At 42.1% G+C, this 24,632-nt stretch overlaps 1 protein-coding gene across 1 annotated transcript in view; it reads left to right on the top strand.

Moving 5' to 3' along the window:
• Positions 1-5,474: 5,474 nt before the first annotated feature.
• Positions 5,475-24,632, top strand: part of clptm1l (CLPTM1 like) — a 35,762-nt gene continuing 16,604 nt past the window's right edge. Inside the window, exons 1-6 of the mRNA XM_080202551.1 lie at positions 5,475-5,548; positions 6,547-6,756; positions 16,784-16,884; positions 19,230-19,419; positions 21,166-21,308; positions 23,497-23,575. Coding sequence (XP_080058677.1) covers positions 6,586-6,756; positions 16,784-16,884; positions 19,230-19,419; positions 21,166-21,308; positions 23,497-23,575 — 684 coding nt within the window. The 5' untranslated portion in view covers positions 5,475-5,548; positions 6,547-6,585. The remainder of the gene's footprint in view (positions 5,549-6,546; positions 6,757-16,783; positions 16,885-19,229; positions 19,420-21,165; positions 21,309-23,496; positions 23,576-24,632) is intronic.

Genomic DNA, 24,632 nt, shown 5'->3' with positions numbered 1-24,632 from the left:
GAGAATAAAAATCTAGCAGGCATGTTGGATTGATAGCTTAAGAATTTTTTAAACATTAGAATGAACAAAACCTGGACTAAAAGTGCACAGTTTTTTTTTATTTTACTTAACTTCTGTAGAATCTTAAAAGTATAGTTTTCATCTTGTTTTTGACAAAATTTGCATTTAAGAAATGGGGAATTTTCACTTTTAATGTATGAGAAAACATCATAAAATAACAAAATCAGCGACTCCTCATGCTGCAGAACATAACATTGGTGGAACTATAGCAGAAATCACCTTACTGCATGAACATGGGTTCCACTCAATTGTTGACAATGGTGCAGGAATGCTGTAGATATTAGAATATTTAAAGCCAAACTGCGAGATAATGTCTGATCCTTGTGTTAGCTGCTTGTCAGAATTATCAATGCGCTGTTTTCCTGTACTATAATCAAAAAGACTTAGTCTACAGTCACTACAAGTTTGGTAGGAATGGAACTATTTAGTTTGGCACCCATTCTGCTTTATTTGTACAGATACATCCTTTCAGAATGGAAATTCTGCTTTATGGTGCTCCAAGCATTATTTTTGACCAAAGCTAATAATATTTATATGCAGCACATTCTTTTCATAATATTTTGATTATTTAAGTCTCAATTTTACACAGCATTTTGCTGGTATTTTGGTTAGAAGGATTGTATTTGTTAAGTTTGCCAAACCTGAGTCTTATATATTTATGACATTTTGATGGCTGAATTTATGAGCTACTTTTGTCCTTGGTACTCATGCTGTTTCAAGACTCGTGATTAACATTCTTTTTTCTTGTTTGCTGATATATTTTGTGGAATATTTTTGTTTGAATGTTAAGTACTGATGACTTAAGAGAGGAACAAGCTGCAGAAAATAATTTATGGCTGAAACTGAGAGAAAATTAGATCAAGCAACTTAGGTGCAAGTCATTAACCTGTTCTAAGTGCACATGGTATTAGACATTTGCTTTCACGGTTTTTGCTGGCCTGTTTGTTTTAGAATACAATTAGTACTCACTATTTGAACAATACTTTAAATGAAAGGATGGTAACAATATTTGTGATATATATTTCTCAGAGAGCTAACACAAACAACTTTTTAAGTAAACCAAAGTGTTAGTGAGAAAATATTTTCTTTTTTATATACTTATTTTGAGATTTAATAATTGTATTTTTACTAAAACAGGTGTGCAGGTGATTTGGAAAATTAAACTTGAACAAGTAATTGCAGAATGCTTTGGGCAGATAACTATTTTTGAATATAACATAATAAGCAGGACCAGAGAAATATTGCATCTTGAGTAAAGAGATAAAAGTAAGCATCAAGGCAACAGTAGGGTTTTTTTTGAAAAAGTGAAACAAGTAAAGTGTTCTACCCAGAAGTTTAGTTGTGCCAAGACAGAAGTAAATTCCTTTGAATGACTTGGTGAGGCTTTGCTTTTGCATTTCTTAATACCAACCAATTTTCAACCAGAGCTAAATGCAAAATACTGTGGATGCTAGAATCCGAATCAAAAACAGAAAATGCTGGAAAATCTCAGCAGGTCTGACAGCATCTGTGGAGAGAAAATAGACCCAATGTTTCAAGCCTGGATGCCAGACTCAAAATGTTGGTGTATTCCCTCTCCGCTGGTGCTGTCAGACCTGTTGAGATTTTCCAATATTTTCTCCTTTTGTTTCAACCAGTGTTACTTGCATTATTTTTTGAAATAAGTTGTTAGAGAAAAAAATTGCCTGTGAAAGTCAGTTTTTTGATTAATCCTGGGAGAGGTAGAAAGTAGTTATTAATGGAGTGCATGAGCATCAGGTCTGAAATACATTGGGAATAAGAATCAAAATTACAGTACCAAGTCACTTATAGGCTACATTTTAAGTATTAGTTTGGAAATTTGGGATACAAACTTTTGCCTTGTTTCTCAGCATTTCTTAGCTCACTGCAGATGCAACCTGTGAATTATTTAGAAAGCATACATGCACTATATAGAATTTGTAAGTTCTGGTTTATGTGGGAGCTAAATTTTACTCTCCTAAATTGTATTTATTGGAAGATGTTTTTGTTGTGAACTGTTCTGCAATATATGATTGCCACTTTGTATTTGTGTTGGCTTAATCAGAATCAGAATTGTTCGCAGTGTTACAGAAAGTTTTATTGATCTTGAAGTTCTAGTCTCAGGTAGGTTTTGCTTTAATTTTCAGAGGTGCAGCAAAGATAGTTTGACTTAATCTTGCTTATACTATTTTGAAATCAAACTAGTCAGCATGACAGTTGAAAAATTAAACAACACACAATTGGCCCATTATAACTCTAGTTTCAGAAATGTGGGGCTGAATTTTCCTGTCCTGTCTGCCACAGGAATCATAGCGAGCGGAATACAGACCATGCAAAGGTCTATTGACCTTGAGTGGGATTTTTTTGACCTTGGGGCAAGCGCAGCTGGAAAATCCTATCTGCTATATTTAGCACAAAAATAATGATTAGAAGAGAAAGGGGTTGATATAATACCATTTGTAGGTAGTTATGTAGCAACTTGCACAAGTCTTCATACATTGAAATGTGTTATGTTTTAGAGTCATTTTTATTTGTACTCCACATGATGCTTAGTTAATTTTGCTTGTTAGATGTGGAACTTTAAAAACAAAAACATGATAATTTGTTATTTTGTTTTATGATGTAATTTGATTCAGAGTGTATATAATTCACTTTCTAATATTTAAAAAATACACTTGTGCAAAGTGCTCCTTTACTTCCTAATGGTATGTGGTAATGATTGCTTGCCATGGATTAGTCACCCACAATTTCAGCTCTTAAAACACTACGTGGAGCAAATTATGGCCCAAATTTTACAATACAGGTTATCAAATCAACAATCTGCCAGTATATACCAGTCAAATGTGTTGTGATTCCTACCATTGTTAATCTTGGGGGAACAGACTAGTTTGATGTTTTGGACTTGATGTGCTATGATCTTGCTTACTGTAAATTCAGCAATTGGTTTGCTACGACATGCAAGTTTGTTAACCTCTGGTCGTAACATTACATTCCTGGTGACATTTACAACTGTTCAGAGAATATTTCCTATTTGCAAAAAAGCATTTATACTTTATTTCAGCATTAAAACTTTAGAACTTCACTAATAAAAATTCAAAATAATTACTGATTTTGTTAGAGATGGATAATGTGAAGCCCCTTCTGATGAGGTATTATAATTATTCTTTGTGTAACAATAAATCATTTGGTGGAAAATTTTGTCTTAATGGTTGTTTTCTTTGTTTATAAGCATATTTCACTGTATATTGGAAAGTTACCCTTCATATTGTAAGTATTGCAGTAACTGTTCCAGTGTAAACAGCTTAGGCATCATCATGAGCTCAGAGCTCTTGATACAATCTTTAAAATGTCATGAATTGTGCATTTGACCTGACCTCATTGTTCTACCTCACTACTAGCTGAAAAAAATCAGCCTCCAGAGTTAGTTGGCTGTCAATTTTGAGTGTACCCCAGCTCCAAAATTGATAGTGGGTCACTGGGGTTTTTAAAAATAGGTGCATGTAGAATTTAAAATAAATGCAAAATAAAGAATATAGGAGAAAGACCAGGGACCAAAAAAGGTAGAGAAGAAATATTTGAAAAAAGATATAACATTTTTAAAGTTAATCTTGCAGTGATAATGATTTTCACATATCTGTTATAATATTTGATTTTTCACTGAAAGATGTCTTGCGTGTGTGATGCATATTTCCTGTGCATAAACTTTACCCACTTTCTGCAGGAACATTTTCAAACAGTGCAATGGGATCTTTTATATTCAGCCCGTGGGGCAGGCAAATGGAAAATTTTGCCTTAAAGGTTGTTTTCTTTGTTTATAAGCATATTTCACTGTATATTGGAAAGTTACCCTTCATATTGTAAGTATTGCAGTAACTGTTCCAGTGTAAACAGCTTAGGCATCATCATGAGCTCAGAGCTCATTCAAAAGGAAATTATGTCTCATTCAGAAGACAGTACCTCCTACTAGCACCCTCTCAGTACTTTAGTGTCAGCCTTGCTTCTTGGATTTAAGTCCCACTCACAGGCTTGAGCACAGAACCTAGCGACTCAGACACAAGGGTGCTACCAATGAGCTATGTGCGGCATGGTGGCTAACACTGCTGCCTCACAGCACCAGGGAGCCTGTCAATTCCCGGCTTGGGTCACCATCTGTGCAGCGTCTGCACGTTCTCCTCATGTCTACGTGTCTTTTCTCCAGGTGCTCTGGTTTCTTCTCACAGTCCGAATGACATGCTGGTTAGGTGCATCGGCAATGCTGAATTCTCTCTCAGCGTACCCGAACAAGCGCTGGAGTGGAGTGACTAGGGGATTTTCTCAGTAACTTCTGTACACTGTTAATGTAAGACTACTTGTGCCACTAGTAAATTAACATAAACTTAGCTATAGCTAGCTAAGAGCTGTTGGAGATTAAACTGCCAAAATAATTCAACGTGTGAACGTCTCTGAATTTATTTTTAATTAAACTATTTGGCAGTCAGGGGGTTTGCTGGATGCATGTCCCTCAGCACGTAGTCCTGGATCTTGGAAATCTATTGGTCTGCAACATTTGGTCATGGAGAGCTCTTTGTTTTGAAGTTCTGGGCAACCAAAGTGTCTTTTGGCAAGTTGATGGCCATCCAGCAGTAGTTGATGAGCCCAGGCAGTAGAGTTCTGCATTATGGAGCTGCTGGGGAATGAATCCTGACAAAAATCTCTGCATCTCTTCGCTTTGCAAAGCAACAGTCCAGGAGGTGGGCAATAGTCCCTTCGCTTCTGCAAACACACTGAGAAAGCGTGAGACCTCGGGCATAGAGGAAGGTCTGATGGGGAGCACTCTTACCATCACCGTCATCACACCTTGCACTCTTCTTCTAAAGTATACTTATAACATTTCTAAATGTATATTAAACAAAAGTTAAAATTTGAGGCATGTTAAACAGCGCGTGTCACCCTGAGGTGCCTCACTACACTTACAATCTGATGGGGAAGGCTCTTTCCACCATCAGCCAAACTACATCTTGTGCTCGACTGAAATTTCCAATAGTGAGGCATTCTGCCAAATGAACAGTCTGCTCAGGGAACCATTTCCCATCTTCCTTTCCTGAACGATCTCTGGGGGAAGTGGGGGGGTGGATTTTGAGGGGGGAGGTGTGAGGGGAGAGGAGGATTTTGGTGGGGGGGGAGGAGGGGTGAATTTTGGGAGAGGAGGAGGGGTGGATTTTGGGGGGGAGGGGTGGGGGAAGCGGTTGAGGATGGGGAGGAGTTTGGGGGCGGGGGAAGATTTTGGGGGGAGGGGAGGAGTTTTAGGGGAAAGGGGCGGGGAGGGGAGGAGTTTTAGGGGGAAGGGGTTTGGGGGCGGGCCCCGCGCGCTCCGCTTTGAATTGTAACGGTTGGTCGCCGTGTCCGCGCGCGCCTCCACTTCCGGTGGCGAGTGCCGGTGACGTAAGTTCCGGGCGGAAGGTAGTAATGGAGAAGCTCAGAGAGTGACACCGCATCACTGACACATTGTGTGAGTTAGAGTGGCGGGGTCTCACTGACAATGTGTGGGTTAGAGTGTCGGGGTCTCACTGACACAGTGTGGGTTAGAGTGGTGGGGTCTCACTGACAGTGTGTGTGTGAGCTAGAGTGTCGGGGTCTCACAGACACTGTGTGTGTGTGTGTGTGTGTGTGTGTGTGTGAGCGAGCTAGAGTGTCGGGGTCTCACTGACAGTGTGTGTGTGAGCTAGAGTGTCGGGGTCTCACAGACACTGTGTGTGTGTGTGTGTGTGTGTGTGAGCGAGCTAGAGTGTCGGGGTCTCACTGACACTGTGTGTGTGAGCTAGAGTGTCGGGGTCTCACTGACACAGTGTGTGTGTGTGTGTGTGTGTGAGCTAGAGTGTCGGGGTCTCACTGACACAGTGTGTGTGTGTGTGTGTGAGTTAGAGTGTCGGGGTCTCACTGACACTGTGTGTGTGTGTGAGCTAGAGTGTCGGGGTCTCACTGACACTGTGTGTGTGTGTGAGCTAGAGTGTCGGGGTCTCACTGACACAGGGAGTGTGTGTGTGAGCTAGAGTGCCGGGGTCTCACTGACACAGGGAGTGTGTGTGTGAGCTAGAGTGCCGGGGTCTCACTGACACAGGGAGTGTGTGTGTGAGCTAGAGTGCCGGGGTCTCACTGACACAGGGAGTGTGTGTGTGAGCTAGAGTGCCGGGGTCTCACTGACACAGGGAGTGTGTGTGTGAGCTAGAGTGCCGGGGTCTCACTGACACAGGGAGTGTGTGTGTGAGCTAGAGTGCCGGGGTCTCACTGACACAGGGAGTGTGTGTGTGAGCTAGAGTGCCGGGGTCTCACTGACACAGGGAGTGTGTGTGTGAGCTAGAGCGCCGGGGTCGCACTGACACAGGGAGTGTGTGTGTGAGCTAGAGCGCCGGGGTCTCACTGACACAGGGAGTGTGTGTGTGAGCTAGAGTGCTGGGGTCTCACTGACAGGGACATATTCTTGTTTTTAACTCTGTCATTTTTTTTTAGAATTCAGATATGTTGCTCTAGTTTCACACTATTCCCAATATGTTTGGGTTGAAGACAACCTCTTTCACCACCCTGATTGTGGGGGTATTTATTGCCTATGTCTTACACACTTGCTGGGTGATGTATGGCATCGTTTACACCAAGCCCTGCACTAACCCCAAGAGCAAGAACTGCATCAAGCCTTACCTAGCTCATAACCCTAAAATTCAGGTCAGTGTCAATTGCTTTTACATACTACAGTTGATTCTTCAATACTCAATGGAGCAGATGTTAGCTGAGTTGATGCCTTTCATCTAAGTTGTACATTTTATGTCTAGAAGTCAACATAATGTGGTTGGAAAGTTTTTGTTTTGCCTTTGGTTTAGAAATTGCATTGAATTTGTGACACTGCGATAGTCCATCAACTTTAGAAGTGGGCAGTTTCACAGTGTTACACACTGTCTTCTTGGCAGTGCCTGTCTAGATTGGGACTGACTTGTTTCCACTCTGGTTTGAAGGGATCTGAAATGGCTGATGAGTCAAATATGATACCTGTGGCTTCTGCTATTTGCAGCGTTTGGAGGGCTGGGTTGTTGGGAAGGTTTGTGTCCCCTGTCCGATGCCTTGACTTTGCCTATGCGTGTTCCTGACAAATTTGTTTGGTGTCTTCCTGAATGAACCTTGTAAGAAGTCTCTCAGTACCAGGTTAAAGCCCACCAGGTTTATTTGGAATCATGAGCTTTTGGAGCATTGCTACTTCATCAGGTAACTGATGGAGTGACTCGCCTGATGAAGGAGTAGTGCTCCAAAAGATCATGATTCCAAATAAACCAGTTGGACTTTAGCTTGGAGTTGAGACTTCTTACTGTGCCCATCCCAATCCAATGCTGGCATCATCACATCATGAATGAACCTTGCCCATTCTGGTCAATCACAATTCAGGATCTGCCATGGGTCAGTACGGATGTGTGACCTCCTCAGGGATGCTCTGAGGGCATCCTTACACTGAGCAATGTTATACTGTTCATGCGTTCCGCAGTCAATCATTTTGCTGCAGCCAACATCACTAAAACTGCACAGAATGAGTGCATTTGCTTTAAACAGCAGCAATAATTTTGCTGCAGCCAGTAGCACCTCAAAGCTCAGGCAAAATCTTAACTATGCCATGATTGATGAAATGATTTTTAGAGAGGATGAGAAAATGGGCTTGTGCTAGCAGTCACTTATTTTGGCACATGTGCCAAAAATTGTGTTGAAAGTCATGGTGGCAGTGATTAGCACTGCTGCCTCACACCAGGGACTTGGATTCGACTTCTGGCTTGTGTCACTGTCTAAGTGGAGTTTGCATGTCCTGCCTGTGTCTGAGTGGGTTTCCTTCGGGTGCTCTGGTTTCCTGTCTGAAAGACATGCTGGTGAGGTGCATTGACCCAAACAAGCGCAGGTGTGGGGCGACCAGGGGAATTTCAAGGTAACTTTGTTGCAGTGTTAATGTAAGCTTGACTTGTGACTAATAAATAAACTTTATTAAACTTTATAAACCTTTTTGGTCTTGTCGACTGCATCTGGTGACCGGGATGCCATTCTATTGATTTTGACAACTTGTCAATGGAGACGGTCTTGTTGCTGACAACCATAAGGTATCAAGTTGAGGTTCACCAATGAATCCCTGAAACCAGATTCCTTTTTGTCTTTGGATATATACATTTATTTTTAGATTTGATAGTGTACTGACGAGGTGTTTGTGTTGCCATGTGATAGTGAAAGGCCTGTGATGCTAGCCTTCTTTCCCTTTGGGTAACTGGCACTCTTTAGGAAATGGATTACCCGTATCCCCAGGAATAGATTGGTGGGGGGGGGGGGGGGTGGTGTGGAGTAGCGCGGGGGAATGTAGTCACAAAGGGATCAATATTTGCAGGATGGATTCCTTGCCTAGAAACATGCTGTGACACTTATCTTCAGGTGGATAAAAGCAAAAGAAAACCAGAAAATGCTGGAAAGCTCAGCAGTGGAATGAGAAACAGAAATAATGTTTTGAATTGGTAAAATTGAGCTGAGAGGAGGTAGAAATGTGATGGATTTTTATAATGCTGAAGAGAGGGATTGCAGCAAAATAGGTGAGGGATAGGTGGAAGTTCAGGAGAGATATGACATAGTTGTCATGGATACAAGACAAAGGGAATGTTAATGGTAGTCTTAAAGACTAAAGAAGGTGCCAACAGCGATAGCAGAATGTGTGAATAACAGAATAAGGATCAGTATTCTCTGAAAGCAAAAAATAACAAACATCTTCAAGTGGAGTTTGTTTTCATTATACAGTTGGAGCTCCACCAGAAACTGCTGCATGGTTTTCATTTGTCATAATCATTGAATAGGTGGTCAAATGGCACTATTTTGTGATATTAAAACAGATCTACATGCATGGTTACTTTTGCCATTAGTTCCAGCTCTCTAACCAAATTGTGGACATGATAGTTAGCATGGTGGATGGAAGCGTGCCTGTGCTTGGTTTGTGTGAGCTTTCAGAAGGCTTATTAAAGGTCCTGGGCAAGGTTTTTTTTAGCGAGAATAACTTGTGACATTGTTACTAATTAGATGGGTAGTATAAAACAGTAGAACTAAAGAGAGCTTGAGTGAAACATGACTGAAGATGTCCCCAGGGATTTGTATTGGAGCGTCATGTTTTAACCATATATCCTGATAAGTTGGATGAAGGAATAGAGTTTTTATGCACGTTTTCAGATGAGATTAAGTTAGACGTAGGAAGTTGCATAGATGGGAACAAGGAGGCGGGAGGGGCTGGCCCTGGATAATACACTCCTTGGATAGTTGGTGCAGACTCGATAGTCCAAATGGCAGTCTCCTTTGCTATAGCGATTCTATGTAGATTCCACTCCCATTCATATGTTTTTAATGTATAGTAGATCTGAATGCTTTAGACCCACTTTTCAAGCCACAACCTAACTTGGAACTATATGCCTGTTCTTTCACTGCCACTGGAACTCCCTGCTTGGCTGCACTGTGGGTGTACCTACACTACAGAATGTAACAGTTTATGAAGGCAGCTCACGCCACCTTCTCAAAGGCAATTAGGAATGGGTAATAAATGCTGGCCTAGCCAGTAATGCTGTGAGCTAATAAGTTGTGGAACAATTTCTTTGACAGTAATAGTAACTAATATAAATTTAACATTACTCCATACCTTCCTTGCTTTTAAAAGCTGAAATACATTTAGCACATACATTCAGTTTACCCTTACCTTCCATGTGCACCAAGTTATCCTACAGCTGGCTACTAACCCTGTGCTAGGAATGTGAATGGGAATGGTCATGTTAATTTTGTTTCAAAGATTTGCATGGTGTGAGAATAATGCAGTGAGACCAAGATTTGCATTTAAATGTCACTTCTCACAATCTTAGGATGTCCCAAAGCAGTTTATAGCCTGTTGAGTACCTTTGAACTGGGGTTACTGCAGGAAGTGTTGCAGCCAATCTGCACACAGTAATCTCCAACAAGGATCAGTGTGATAATGAGCAGAAAATCTGTCTTTAGTGATTGGTGGTTGGGTACTGAGCAGGACGCTGGGGGTAACAGCCTGCTCGTCGAATTAGTGCCACAGGATCTTTTACAAATACTTTTTTTGGGGGGCCTTGAAAGGCAGCATCTCTGGCAGTGTAACTTTCTCTAGGTATGATGATGTGGGATGCTGGCATTGGACTGGGTGGTGGGGCGGGGGGGGTGCACAGTAAGAACCTGAAGGAGCAGCGCTCTGAAAGCTCATGATTCCAAATAAACCTGTTGGACTTTAACCTGCAAGTATCTCGCAACACCAGGTTTATTTGATAGCACGAGTTTTTGGAGCACTGCTCCTTCATCAGGTGAGTGCAGGATTTGTTTGTGAAATCTGCACTGACCTGATGAAGGAGTGGCACTCCAAAAGCTCATGCTATCAAATAAACCTGTTGGACTTTAACCTGGTGTTGTGAGACTAATTATTGTTCTATAGGTATTACACTGGAGCATCAGAGTTTACTTGAGCTCAGAGTCTCTGGTGTTTGATTAGAACCTACTTGACTGGAAGTGAGCCAATGCTTAGAGTGCAAACTACTGGCTCTGGCCAGCATAACTCAACTTTCTCCAGCATTTGTAAATTCTGCAGAGCTCCAGTTGTTTAGTTTCCACTGATGAATCCTCTATCTTCCAATTGGGTTATTGATGCTGACAAATGTCTTCACAAAATATAGTAATCTAACTGGGTTAAAATTGGTTACTGACAGGTTTTTATGTGGTTCCGGTGTATGGAACTGTTTCCATAACAGCAAAAAGCTGTAGCTGACCTTGAAATAATTCTGACACAACACTATAAAGTTGATTTTTACATTAAAAGAAAATTGTACAGGATGTGGGCATCACTGGCTAGGCCAGTATTTATTGCCCATCCTCATTGCCCTTCAGAAGGTGGTGGTGAGCTGCCTTCTTGAAATGTTGCTGTTCCTGGGGTGTAGGTACATCCACACTGCTGTTAGGGAGAGAATTCCAGAATTTTGACCCAGCGACAGTGCAGGAACAGTAGCAATATATTTCCAAGTCAGGGTGGTGAGGTACGCCACCCCCTCTTTCCTCCTGCCTATCCTTCCTAAACACTTGATAGCCCTGTACATTCATCTCCCAGTCCCTGTCACCTTGCAGCCACGTCTCTGTAATGGCCACCAGATCGTATCCATTTGTGTCGATCTGCGCCACCAGCTCATCCACTTTATTCCGAATGCTTCGTGCATTCAGATAAAGCGCTTTCATCCCAGCCTTCACCTGGACCCTATTTGCCGTAACGCCACCAATTGGGACATCCTCGGCCTCTTCCCTTACCTGTACCCTATCCTTAACTTTAGACCTCGTAGCGTCACCTACCCTCGCACCCTCCCCCCCCCTAATTAGTTTAAAGCCCTGTCTACAGTCCTCTTTACTCGATTCGCCAACACTCTGGTCCCAGCACGATTCAGACCAACCCCATCCCGCCCGAACAAGTCCCACCTACCCCAATACTGGTGCCAATGCCCCATAAATTCAAACCCATTCCTCCCACACCAATCCCTGAGCCACCCATTCACTTCCTTTATCCTGTCAACCCTACGCCCGTCTGCACTCAGTTCAGGCAGTAGCCCAGAGACGACCACCTTGTCGGTTCTACTTTTTAATTCCATTCCCAGCTTCTCATACTCCCTCTGCAGATCCTCAGTCCGCACTTTGCCTACGTCGCCGGCACCCACATGTACTACAACGACCGGGTTCTCACCCTCCCACTCCAGGTTCCTCTGCAGCCCAGCTGCGACATCCTGTACCCGAGCACCAGGCAGACAACACACCCTTCTGTGCACTTTGTCATTGTGACAAAGGACAGTGTCAATACTCTTCACCCCACTATCTCCAATCACTACTATGTTCCTTTTCCCCTTCTCTTTGCCTATGTCCTGCTGCATCACTGTACCGTGTGCAGTTTGCTCACCAACCTCACCTGCCTCGTCCTCTTCCAGACTGGAAGCAAGAACCTCAAACCTGTTATGCAGATTAAGAGGCTGAGGCCTCCGCTCCTCACCCCCCTTCCTCCTCCTCCCAGCAGCCCCCTTTTGTCCCTGACCCTTAGATTTAGCCAGTCTAGGGGCACCCTCTCTCCCCCTGATGAGCCTCAGTGTCTGTAGCTCAGAGGCCAGCTCATCCACCTTGAGCTGGAGCTCCTCCAGCAACCTGCACTTACTGCAGACATGGTCACTGGGAAGGACCCTGGGGTCCGCCAGTTCCCACATCATACAGAAACCACACATCACATGCCCCTCCATTATTCACTGTAATTTTTTATGGGGAAAAAATTTTTTTCCTTGTTTCTTGCTGTAGTAGTTTTGAAAAAATTTTTTTTCCTTGTTTTTTTTTTCAAACAAACTCACCTGGCCTTTTTCCTTCCAGCCCTTTTTGATATTAAGCCCTATTAACTCACTCTGCTTCCCACTCACTCCGCTGCCCGCTCAGACGCTGCCCGCTGTCTGTGGCAGTTGTGTGAACCATATACAAGATGCACAAGAGGAACTCGCCAAAGTTCTTTAGGCAGCAACTGCCAAACCCACAACCATAATCATCTAGGACAAGAGCAGCAGATACCCAAGAACACCACCATCTGGAGGTTCTCCTCCAAGTAAGGTGGTAGCAAGGGATGATATCGGAGCCAAAGAGCAGAACGTGGAATCGTTGTGGGTGGAGATTAGGAACAGCAAAGGGAGGAAGACGCTGGTGGGTGTCGTCTATAGGCCCCCGAATAATGATCTGGAGGTGGGGCGGGCTGTTAACACGCAAATAAGTGCGGCGTGCAGGAATGGGACGGCAGTAGTTATGGGAGATTTCAATCTGCATATTGATTGATTGGTCGACCCATGTTGGACGAGGTGGGCTCGAGGAGGAGTTCTTGGAATGCTGCCGGGATAATTTCCTTGAACAGTGTGTGTTGGAGCCGACGAGGGAGCGAGCTATCTTGGATCTGGTGCTATGTAATGAGGCGGGTAGAATTAGGGACCTTGCGGTGAAGGATCCTCTTGGAGAGAGTGATCATTGTATGGTGGAGTTTCTGGTGCAGATGGAGGAGGAGAAAGTGGGTTCCCGGACACGCGTCCTTTGTTTGAATAGAGGGGCGTATGGTAGGATGAGAGAAGAATTGGCAAATGTGGACTGGGGGAGTGCGTTGGAAGGTAGGTCTGCTGAGGAGCAGTGGAGGATCTTTAAGGAGATCTTTCTTGGTGCTCAGCAGAAATTTATTCCGATGGTTAAAAAGGACAGTAGGAAGAGAGGTAATAAGCCGTGGATAACGAAGGAGGTGAAGGAAAGTGTTAAATTAAAAGCGGAGGAATTTAGAGTAGCTAAGAGCAGTGGGCGAGAAGAGGATTGGGAAAGGTTTAAATGTCAACAAAGATTGACAAAGAAGTTGATAAAGGAGGGTAGGAGAAGCTATGAGGCTGGGCTAGCACTTAATATAAAAAAGGATAGCAAGAGTTTTTATAAATATATAAAAAGGAAGAGGCTGGCTAGGGTGAACGTTGGTCCTTTAGAGGATGAGAAAGGGGAGCTAGTGGTAGGGGATGGGGATATGGCTAAGGTCTTGAATAACTTTTTTGTTTCTGTCTTCACGGAGGAGGACGTGAATAATTTGCCGGGTGTTAGAGATGGAAAGGTGGTAGGAATGGAGGGTCTTAATGACATTACTGTTACTAGAGAGGTGGTGCTCGACAGACTGGAGGGGCTGATTGTGGACAAGTCCCCAGGACCGGATGGAATGCATCCGAGGGTTCTGAAAGAAATGGCGGAGGTTATAGTGGATGCCTTGGTGGTTATTTTCCAGACGTCGCTGGATTCCGGGGAAGTGCCGGAAGATTGGAAAACGGCTAATGTTACGCCGTTGTTTAAGAAGGGTGCCAGGCAAAAGGCGGGGAATTATAGGCCGGTTAGTTTAACGTCTGTGGTAGGTAAAATGTTAGAATCCGTCATTAAGGAGGAAATTGCGAGGCATCTTGAAGGGAATTGCTTGATAGGGCGGACGCAACACGGTTTCATTAAAGGGAAGTCATGTCTGACAAATTTACTGGAGTTCTATGAGGATGTGTCTAGGGCAGTGGATAGAGGAGAGCCGGTGGATGTGGTCTTTCTGGATTTTCAGAAGGCGTTTGACAAGGTACCTCACAAGAGGTTATTGCAGAAGGTCAGGGGACATGGAGTTGGGGGTAGGGTGTTAGCGTGGATAGAGGATTGGTTGTCAAATAGGAGGCAGAGAGTGGGGGTCAATGGGTGCTATTCGGATTGGCGGTTGGTGACTAGTGGGGTGCCCCAGGGGTCAGTGCTGGGGCCTCAGCTATTTACCATTTATATAGATGATCTGGAGGAGGGAACCGAGTGCAGGGTGTCGAAATTTGCTGATGACACCAAGATTGGGGGAAAGGCAAATTGTGCGGAGGGTGTGGAGAGTCTGCAGAAGGATCTAGATAGGCTGGGCGAATGGGCCAGGAAATGGCAAATGGAATTTAATGTTGGCAAGTGTGAGGTGGTCCACTTTGGTAGGAAGAATGGTAGGAAGGACTATTACTTACGGGGCGAAAAACTGCAGCAGGCGACGGTGCAGAGGGACCTCGGGGTCCTTGTGCATGAGTCGCAAAAACCCAGCTTGCAGGTGCAGCAGGTGGTCAGGAAGGCGAATGGGATGCTGGCCTTCATAGCGAGGGGGATTGAATATAAAAGTAGGGAGGACTTGCTGCAGCTGTATAGGGCATTGGTGAGACCGCAGCTGGAGTACTGTGTGCAGTTTTGGGCGCCGCACCTGCGCAAGGATATTTTGGCCCTGGAGGGAGTGCAGAGGAGGTTTACTAGGCTGATACCAGAGTTGAGGGGATTGAGCTATGAGGAGAGGCTGAATAAACTAGGCTTGTACTCGTTAGAGTTTAGAAGAATGAGGGGAGATCTCATTGAGACGTATAAGATGATGAATGGGATGGATAGGATAGAGGTGGAGAGACTCTTCCCGCTCAAAAAAGACAGTAGGACTAGGGGGCACAGCCTCAAGATAAAGGGGAGGCGGTTTAGAACGGAGTTGAGGAGGAACTTCTTCACTCAAAGGGTGGTGAATCTCTGGAATTCTCTGCCCGTTGAAGTGGTGGAGGCTGCCTCGCTAAATATTTTTAAGAAGCGGGTTGATGGGTTCTTGATAAGAGAGGGGATTAAGGGTTATGGGGAGAGGGCGGGAAAGTGGAACTGAGCCACAACAGATCAGCCATGATCTTATTGAATGGCGGGGCAGGCTCGAAGGGCTAGATGGCCTACTCCTGCTCCTATTTCTTATGTTCTTATGTTCTTATGTTCATTAGTGGTGAAGGGATTGAATATTTGTGGAAGAGATAGCAACCAAGCGAGCTGCTTTGTCGTGGATAGTGTCAAGCTTCTTGAGCGTGGTTGAAGCTGCACTCATCTTGGCAAGTGAACGGTATTCTGTTACACACCTGTCCTTGGCGGACAGGCTTTTTGGGAGGTCAGGAGGTGAGTTAGTCATCACAGGTTCCCAAGCCTTTGAAGATAATGCCAAACTTTTTTAATTGTTTGGCATAATGTGTTTGTTTTACTTGTGCTTGAGCAGTTCCTGCATTTCTTAAGTAAGGACACAGCTCAAACCATGAATGGCAGCTTCATTTTTCACTTCCTCATTAAAGATCAACTTTGTAATGTAGTGTATCAAATTATGTTGAGGTCAGTTAAAGCATTGTACCCAGTTTCACTAGAGCAGGAATGGGCCAACCATTATTCCCAAGCAATAATGCTTAAAAAATAACCTTTCCAAGCTTAGCATGATATAATTCAATCATCACAATCCAGCAGGTAAGGAATATAATTGCAGATAGGACAAAGTTTCCTGGGAGGAAAGGTTGAAATACCATGATTCAGAGACAGGTTGGACAATCCTGACATGACATTTATTCCAAAATTGTTCTCAGAGTAACCAATATGACAGTGAATCTAACATGGCATGATTTGTGTCCTGTGACAATTGTCAGGCTGCTGATTGGCAAAGATATGCAGCTGCAACCTGATCAAATCATCTATAGGGTGTGCGCTTTTTAGTCAAGGCTACCATCCCTGTGGTTTCCTTGTAAGTGATGGATGTGGCTTCCTCTCATGCACTGTTCGTTCTTACTCCAAACCAATTTCCAGGAGAATTCCCTTTAAACAATGATTCCCCGCCCCCCCGGTATGGACATGACCAAGTTTCCAAGTTGGTGGCATGAGGTGTTTCAACTTGTGAATGCTAAATGCAAGTTCCCGTAGCTGTAAGTATTCTCTGAACCATTGGAACCTAAAATGTTTAATCAGCTGAGTTTTTCCAGCATCCTCCATTCTTCTTTCAAATAGCCATCTTTGTGCCGTATGTTGGTTTTCAGAAAGTGGGAAAAGCAATGAGACTCTGTAATTTTGAATTCTCAGATTGTTAGAGGTAGGATTAAAGTGTTTTGATTTTGCTGACATCCACTGACATTCTTTTAAACAGCTATTTTCAGTTTTCTGCCACAGTGTTGTAGTGTTCGTTGTCTGCACTCCCAGATGTCACTTAATGAGCTATTGTTTGTTTATATGGATGTTAACATTGGCATTTTAGTAAATATTTCTTTCAGGAACAAGAACAAAGAATAATAGAACAAATGATATTTCTTTAATGTTTGCTTATTGTTTTGAATTTGTATTTTAGCTGAGCATCTATACTTCAACAAAAAGCAGTGTTACTGATGAAGCCAATATTAACCTCATGTTGAAGATAGAAAACTTTGATGTGAACTCTAAATTTGAGAGGTAACTACTTTTGAATTTTGTACATTTTATTTGTTTATTTGTCGTGTGGGCAACCTATAAGTCATACGTGAATCATGATGCATCTTCCACACTTGTATGTGGGTAGAAGGGTATATCAATAGTCTGAAAGATACTGTTCTCTACTTCACTTCTTCAGTCATTCCAGAAAATAGAAGTAAGCGGGAAAATGAATTAGTGCCACTTTATTGCCAATTAATTCCAAGATTTGAAAAACCATTTCTTCCAAATGTGCCAAAAAGACCTATGTACCATACTTATCTACAAAATATGACCATTGACTATGGTGGGTTCTAGATAGTAGTGGGAGAGGGGGAGCAGAATGAGGAGGAGGGATAAATAATCCCAAAGAAGTTTAGCACCAGGACTCATGTTTTGTGAATGCTCAGTGCTCTTGTAGCTTTCAGTGTTGTTTGAACCATTCAAACTTTGTGTTTGTTAAATAACCAGCTGAGTTTTTCCTGCATCCACTATTCTTGTTTCAAAGAAACTGCTGTGTTTGCTCCAAGATACAATCTACTCTTAATTGGAAGTTGTTTAATTCAGTTTGGATGTTTTGAGTACAGAATGCTCCTTCTGTGTTACTTCTTTAATTTGACTTTCTGGGTAATTATTGTTCTTGTAAAAGTGACTTTGATCACGGGTCAATTAGTTGCTTACCCACGGAGGCTGGCATTATAATATGGAATAATTGGCAGTCGGCTCATAAAATGATTTTTCCTAGCTAGACCTCCTTAATCAGTTTTCTTTTGTAGGACGTCCTTCTAACATTGAACATTACACAACTAAATTCTTGTCTTTCTGGGGGAAACAGGGTAGCCCATGCTGTGAGGAGCTTTTGAAATCCAAAAGCAAGGTCTCTACATAGTTGTCTTCAATAGCTACCAATTTCCTAACCTCTGTAACTTCTTCTGAATCGCTAGTGCGGCACTCATCAGATTTATTTTCCCCAAGATGCCCATGGTTTGCTTTTTCAAATAGCTTCTCTTTCTCAACTTCATACAAGCTGAAAGGCTTAACCTCACTTTATTCTCCCAGCACTGTTTTCATATAGATTAAACCTTTGTAACATTTCTAAAGCTCTCTCTCCCTATCCAACTCCTCATACATGTACCTAAGTGCATACTATTAATTGAATCTCAAGGTCTGGCCAGAGTCACCAGTTGTGTGTTCCCTGACTGCAACCACAGTTTAAAGTTAAAGTTTATGGATTAGTCACAAGTAGACTTGCATTAACACTGCAATGAAGTTACTGTGAAAATCACCCAGTTGCCACACTCCGGCGCCTGTTCAAGTACACTGAGGGAGAATTTAACATGGCCAGTGGACTTAACCTGCATGTCTTTGGACTGTGGGAGGAAATCGGAGCACCCAAAAAAACCCACGCAGACACGGAGAATGTGCAAACTCCACACAGACAATGATCCAAGCTGGGAATTGAACCTGGATCCCTGGTGCTGTGAAACAGCAGTGCTAATCGCTCTGTCACCACGCTGGCCCAAATTATAATGGTGCTAAGTGAAATGCAGAGAGGGCTCATTTCCATTTTGACAATTGAGTCTGTAATACAAAACTGTCCTTAAACAGAGTGCAAAAATCATTAATACTGTATGGGAAATAAGATTTGTCTCTTGCTCCCTTGTTGAAAATGTGTCCATCAATTTAGGTCATTCGTTGTTGCTAAAATAGTCCTTTTCTCATGTTAATTATGGATACAGATGATAAATACCAACACAGGCTGCTTGGTTCAATTGGCAAGTTTGCTTAATTCCTATGTAATGCATTTTTTAAACTAGTCTTCGTTGCATAGTACCATCCACAGTAAAGTAGTGCTGCTTGTGAAAAGGTATGTTGTGCAAGAACAGGATAATCTTCATTGTGCTGTTCGCTCTTAATATGGAGAATTTTGGTAAAGTTAATGAAACAGTCCAATCTATTTATCTTTTTTTAAAGAGGGGAAAAAAAGAGAAACACAGATCTCCAGATTAAATGCCAACAAAGATCTCAAAGATTTGCTTGAGATTTTAGTACACAGTGTGTTTGCTTTATAAAAGAAGTAATGATTTTGTCTAATAACATAGTAGTCTGTTAAATATTATGTTCTTTGAATCTGAGCAATAACTGTCAAATATCATTAGAGATAATTAGAGAGATTGCGTTTTCATTTGAATATAGTATCACTCTAATAATCACCTGAATTTATTTTGATTTCTATGTTCTTTAACATTCAAATGTGGTTTACCATGGATGTTATTTTTTAATTAATGTATTGTGCCATTGCTCCATGGATTATTCTATCTAACATACATTTATTTATCTTTTTAAAGGGTCGTCAATGTTTCATTACCAAAGAAAACTCGTAACAATGGGACGCTGTACACTCATTTATTTCTCCACCATGTTGGCATGCTACCATGGCAAGACAATAATCATGTATATGCCAGTGGACACCTTACAACATATATGGTTCCTAAACCTGAGGAAATCAACTTAATTACAGGAGAGAGCGAGGCCCAAGTACGTATTTGAAAAACAACAAACAGTTATCATTGAAGTTAAAGTGGCCAGACAGTGTGTGCAGTGAGCAGAGCTGGTGACAGTCCAAGTCAGCCCTCCTATACAGACACAGCCTCCTGGCATTACCTGAACATGAAGGAAGGCGCATGAACAAAGAATAATCAACCCTCCAAGCCTGTGCCGATCGTGATGCCCTAACTAAACTAAGTTTCCATATTTTGAATATTATTAATTTTAACAGATTGAAAGCATATTGGTGGTTTGCTGCAAGATTAGTAGCAAACTGATATTGCATTTGGAAATGGGGCAATTTCAGCAAAAGTCATTTTCTTTTAATTATTAATGGATTCGGTAGCTAAGTACTCATATCCCACTGTACTAATGGTGTTAATCACTCATCTCCAACCATTGATAATGTTAGTTCTGCCATGGGTGAACAATTGCTGTTTCTAACATTGTGGTTGTTAATAATTATATAGCCGTATAATTTTGTATTTCTTGGTCTTTGTGCCATAGAACTTAATTGCTACTGCAAGTGCTCCCCACCCCACCCCACCCCTTTCCTGAGTGGCTGCTTGAACACTTCAACCCTGTGGAACACAGCCTTTGTATCTTGTTTAACCTTGAACTGGGCTTTGAGCCCTATATCCAGTCCATCAACCACTACTGTTCACTTCCAACTTTGAAACTTTATTTGACTGTCCCTAACTCAGCTCCATTGTAGCTGCAATTCTCAGTTCATGGCTTGGTTCTATGCTCTCCACTTCTCAACCTCTACTTTGTACAAACTGTAACTTCTCTCCTCCCTGTACAAGTTCCTCTTTACCTGTCACCAGTTTCTTTCTTTCTTTTGCTACTCCCTTCTCAGCATCTCTAAAATTCTTATCCTTGTCATCAAATGTTTCTTTGGCCTGTCTTCTACTATAACATCTCAGATTTCACTCTCTGTTTTCCTCCTCTCCCTCTGGTGTACTTTACCACCCCTGCTCCTCATCTCTGGCAGAACTTTCATATCGTGCCCCGTCTTTGGCTGCACTTTTACTCAACGCCTCCTCTTGCTTGGATGTATGAGTCACCTTGAGAGGCTTTGCTGTATTCAAGGCACTGTATAAGTAAAGTTGCTATAGCAATCTTGGTTCAGTGGGTGACTGTATGTCCCATATGCAAGTTTTTTGCACATGAAAGATTGAATTCTAGGTTACAACGCTACTGGAGAGGATTTTCTATTCCTGAAGAGTATATATTGTACAACATCATTAAGATTTCACTTGCTGGAAAAACATGGTGGTCTGGAAGTCCAGTTTAATTACTATTGTGTTGTTATTCAGATCATTTTCTTCAGTGACCTGACAAACTTGATACACCTTTTGAGTCTTATTAAGTGTCATGAGTAAGGCAATACTCTTTTTTGTTGCACAGACAGTAAAATTCAACAGGTTGCAAGTAGAATAATTGCATGCTAGTTAACCCACAAGAATGACTTGCAAGGTATCAGATCTGCTGTAATTGTTGATGCATTGTAAAGCTGCTAATGATAACCATATACCTGGGTGTTTATCTCAAAAGCATATGGACATTATTCATTAATCAATTCCCAGTGCTCACCCAGGCTTATTTTATGTGTCTTACCTTTTTAGGAGTTTTACATTGCAATTTCTGCTTGCTGTTGAGTTTCTCATTGCGCAAGGTTAATTACTACTTTCTTTCTGGAATCAATTTAACCTTTTTTTTTCCCCACAAAACCAGGAAGCAGCAGCTAATGCTGAAACTAAAGCTGCAGATCGGCCTGTTGCCCACTGGCGTTCCAAACTCACCATCAATATCATGTCTGACAACTTCACTTTTGATGGATCTGCACTTCCCGCTGACATACACAGATATTTGAAACTGTAAGTTTATGACTAGCTGCAGATATTTTAAGCAAATCTTAATACCGGCATTGCTATGACAAGTAGAGAGGTTAATTATGGATCAACTTCTGGAGGCAGAAGGCATGGCTGTGGTACTAATTGAGCACTTTGCATTGGTGATTAACAAGAAAAAAGGCTTTCCCAAAGTTACAATACATGAGATGGTTGCTGGGATGCTGGATGAGATAAAAATACATAAGGAGGTAGTAGTATAGAAGAAGGTGATGACCTAGTGGTATTATCGCTAGATTATTAATCCAGAAACTCCTAATGTTCTGGGGGCCCATGTTCAAATCCCACCATGGTGGAATTTAAATTCAATACAAAATTAAGAATTCACTGATGACCATGAAACCATTGTCGATTCTGGGAAAAACCCATCTGATTCACTAATGCCCTTTAGGGAAGGAAATCTCCTGCCTTCACCTGGTCTGGTCTACATGTAACTCCAGAACCACAGCAATGTGGTTGACTCTCAATTCCTCTCTGGCAATTATCCAGCATTGATTGCAATCAATTGCTGAGAGAAGTAACAAAATAAATTGAAAAAGCTATCGCAGTCTTCTTACCCTCCTTGGATACAAGGTGGAATCAAAAGATTGGAGGATTGTAAAAATGTTGTTCAGAGATGATGAGATTGATAAACCTGTCAATTCCACACTGGTGAGTTTAATGTTCGTGGTGGGAAAAGTTTAGAAACAATGAAGTTGCTGAAAATTATCAGCCACCAGGACGAACGTAGACCAATAACTGAAAGTTAGTGCACACACGTTGAGGACAAATGAACTTGTTTTTTTTTTGATGAGGGCTGTATAATTGATGGACTTTCATAAGGTCTTTGATCACATATCAAATGTTCAGCTTGTTGGAAAAATAAAAGGGGTAGCAGCATCATGGATGCAAAATTGGCCCAGGGATAGAAATCCATTGTGAATGGCTGCTTTTTGGACTGCAAGGAGGTGTAAGATGAAGTTTTCAAGTTTTAGAGCTGTGACCATTACTGTAACATATGTTAATGAGTAGGTACAGGGCACAATTTCAAAATTTTCATGTTGTTTAATAATCTCTCAATGAGGAAGATGGTAGCGAACATCAAGAGGGCAAAGACAGGCTGGTGGAATGGTTGAAGATGTGGCAGGTGGAATTCAATATGGTGGGTGGCATGGTGGCAGATTGGTTAGCACTGCTGCCTCACAGCGCCAGGGACCTGGGTTCAATTGCAGCCTTGGGTGGCAGTCTGTGTAGAGTTTGCATGTTCTCCAGGTGTCTATGTGGGTTTCCTCCTAGATGCTTTGGTTTCCTCCCACACTCCAACGATGTGTAGGTTAGGTGGATTGGCCGTGCTAAATTGCCCCTTGCTCTCCTAAGATATGTAGGTTAGATGGATTAGTCTTGGGAAATGTGTGGGGTTACAGGAATAGGGCTGGGGATGGGAAAAGAGGGCCTGGGTAATAAATTCTGAAAGAGAGTCCGTGCAGGCCGATAGGCTGAATGGCCTCCTTGACACTAAGGATCCTAGGATCCTATAAACCTGAGGCAATACAACTTTGGTAGGAAGAATGAAGAGAAATGATACTAAATAGTACAATCTTTAAAGAGGTTGTGCGAAGGGAGAGAGAGAGAGAGAGACACCAGGGGATACTTGTTCACAAAGTTTTGAAGGTGGCAGGACAAAATAATAAAACTCTTAACAAAATATGTGAAATCCCAGGCTCTCTAAATGGAGGAATGAAGTACAAAGCCAGATGTAATGCTGAAACTATAGAAAACACCAGCTCAGCCCAGCGGGAGTATTGTCAGATTCTGGGAACTGCACCATTCAGTACAGTGCATGAAAGCTTTTTAGAAGATATTTAAAATAAAGGTTCCAGGAATGAGAGATTACAGTTGTGTGGATAGACTAGAGAAGATGGGGTTGTTCTCCTTGGAGCAGGAGAGGCTGCAAGATTTGAATGAAATATTTAAAATGCTGAAACATTGGTGCTTATGTGTGCTCAAGTGCTACAGAAATCCTTTTTCCCCCATTGAATTCTTTTTCTAGTCAAGTATACTTAGAAGTACAAATCTATGCTTTAAATGAGAAGAATCATTCTGGTCTTTCAAAAAGGTTTATTTGACCAAGAACCACTTCTTTGTTAACACTTCAATTGTGATGTTTGGTACTTAGGATTCAGCCTGGAAAGACTGTGCAATATCTTCCTATACTGTTTGTAGATGAATTAAGCAACCGAGTAAGAGATTTGAAGGTGAGTTCCATTTATTTCCCCTCTGCCTTCCCCCCTCCGTAATTGGAAAAAAACCTTGTTACCAAACCTAAACATACAGATGTGCTTCATTCCATTTTCAGTCACTGTCAAATTTTGTCTAATGAGAAAAGTTGGAAAGGTGTTTCTTTACGTATTTTCTTTCACTATCCTCTTTCTTCCTGACCCTCGCCAGGCAGCCTGCTCTTCTGCTCTCAAAATACCCACTGGGAGATACCAAAGATTCTTAGGCTCTCTAATCCAATGTAGGAGCACTGGCATCCCCATGCTGATGTATTTGAATTTTGTAACTCTTCTTGTGGGAGTTCAAGGGCTGCACAGTAGCTAATTTTGCTGCCTCATAGCTGCAGGATCTGGCTTTGATTCCGGTCTTGGGTTACTGTGCAGAGTTTTCATTTTCTCCCCATGTCAGTGTGGGTTTTCTCCCGGTGCTCCGGTTTCCTCCCACAGTCTAAAGATGTACAGGTTAGGTGCGTTGGCTGTGCTAAATTGTCCTTTAGTGTCCCAAGATGTGCAGATTAGATGGACTAGCCATGGGAAATGTGTGGGGTTACAGGGAAAAGGCGGGAAGATACTCTGTCAGAGAGTTGGTGCAGATTTGATGGGCCAAATGGCCTCTTCTACACAGTAGGGATTCTGTGATTATGGCTGTAAATTCCCAGTTTACCCATCTGTGGTATGACGCACCAGTGTTACCATCTGTCACCCAAGGTATTTCCAAGAAATAATGTACTTTGATCTGGATGGTAAACTCTATACTCACTATAGTTGTTTGGCAATCCTCAAAATAAAGGAGTATTCATCACCAGAATAGCATAGCAACTCATCCAGTAATTTACTAATCAACAGAAGGAAGCAATGATTGGATTATACTTGATGTTTGAGTACGTGCATCTTAATGTATTTTATGAAGTTCTGCTTGATTGTAATTCTCATCAAAAAAAGGTTATAAATTGGATATTTTAGAACAGCGTTCTATGTATGCTTTCCTTGAATTAAACTTTTTCAATACTCCAATTCCAGAACAATGTGCTTTCTG

This window comes from Carcharhinus amblyrhynchos, chromosome 2, assembly GCF_965287045.1.
Source record: "Carcharhinus amblyrhynchos chromosome 2, sCarAmb.v2.hapA, whole genome shotgun sequence".
In the NCBI taxonomy this organism is placed as follows: domain Eukaryota; kingdom Metazoa; phylum Chordata; class Chondrichthyes; order Carcharhiniformes; family Carcharhinidae; genus Carcharhinus; species Carcharhinus amblyrhynchos.
This window is presented reverse-complemented; position numbering and strand designations above follow the sequence as displayed.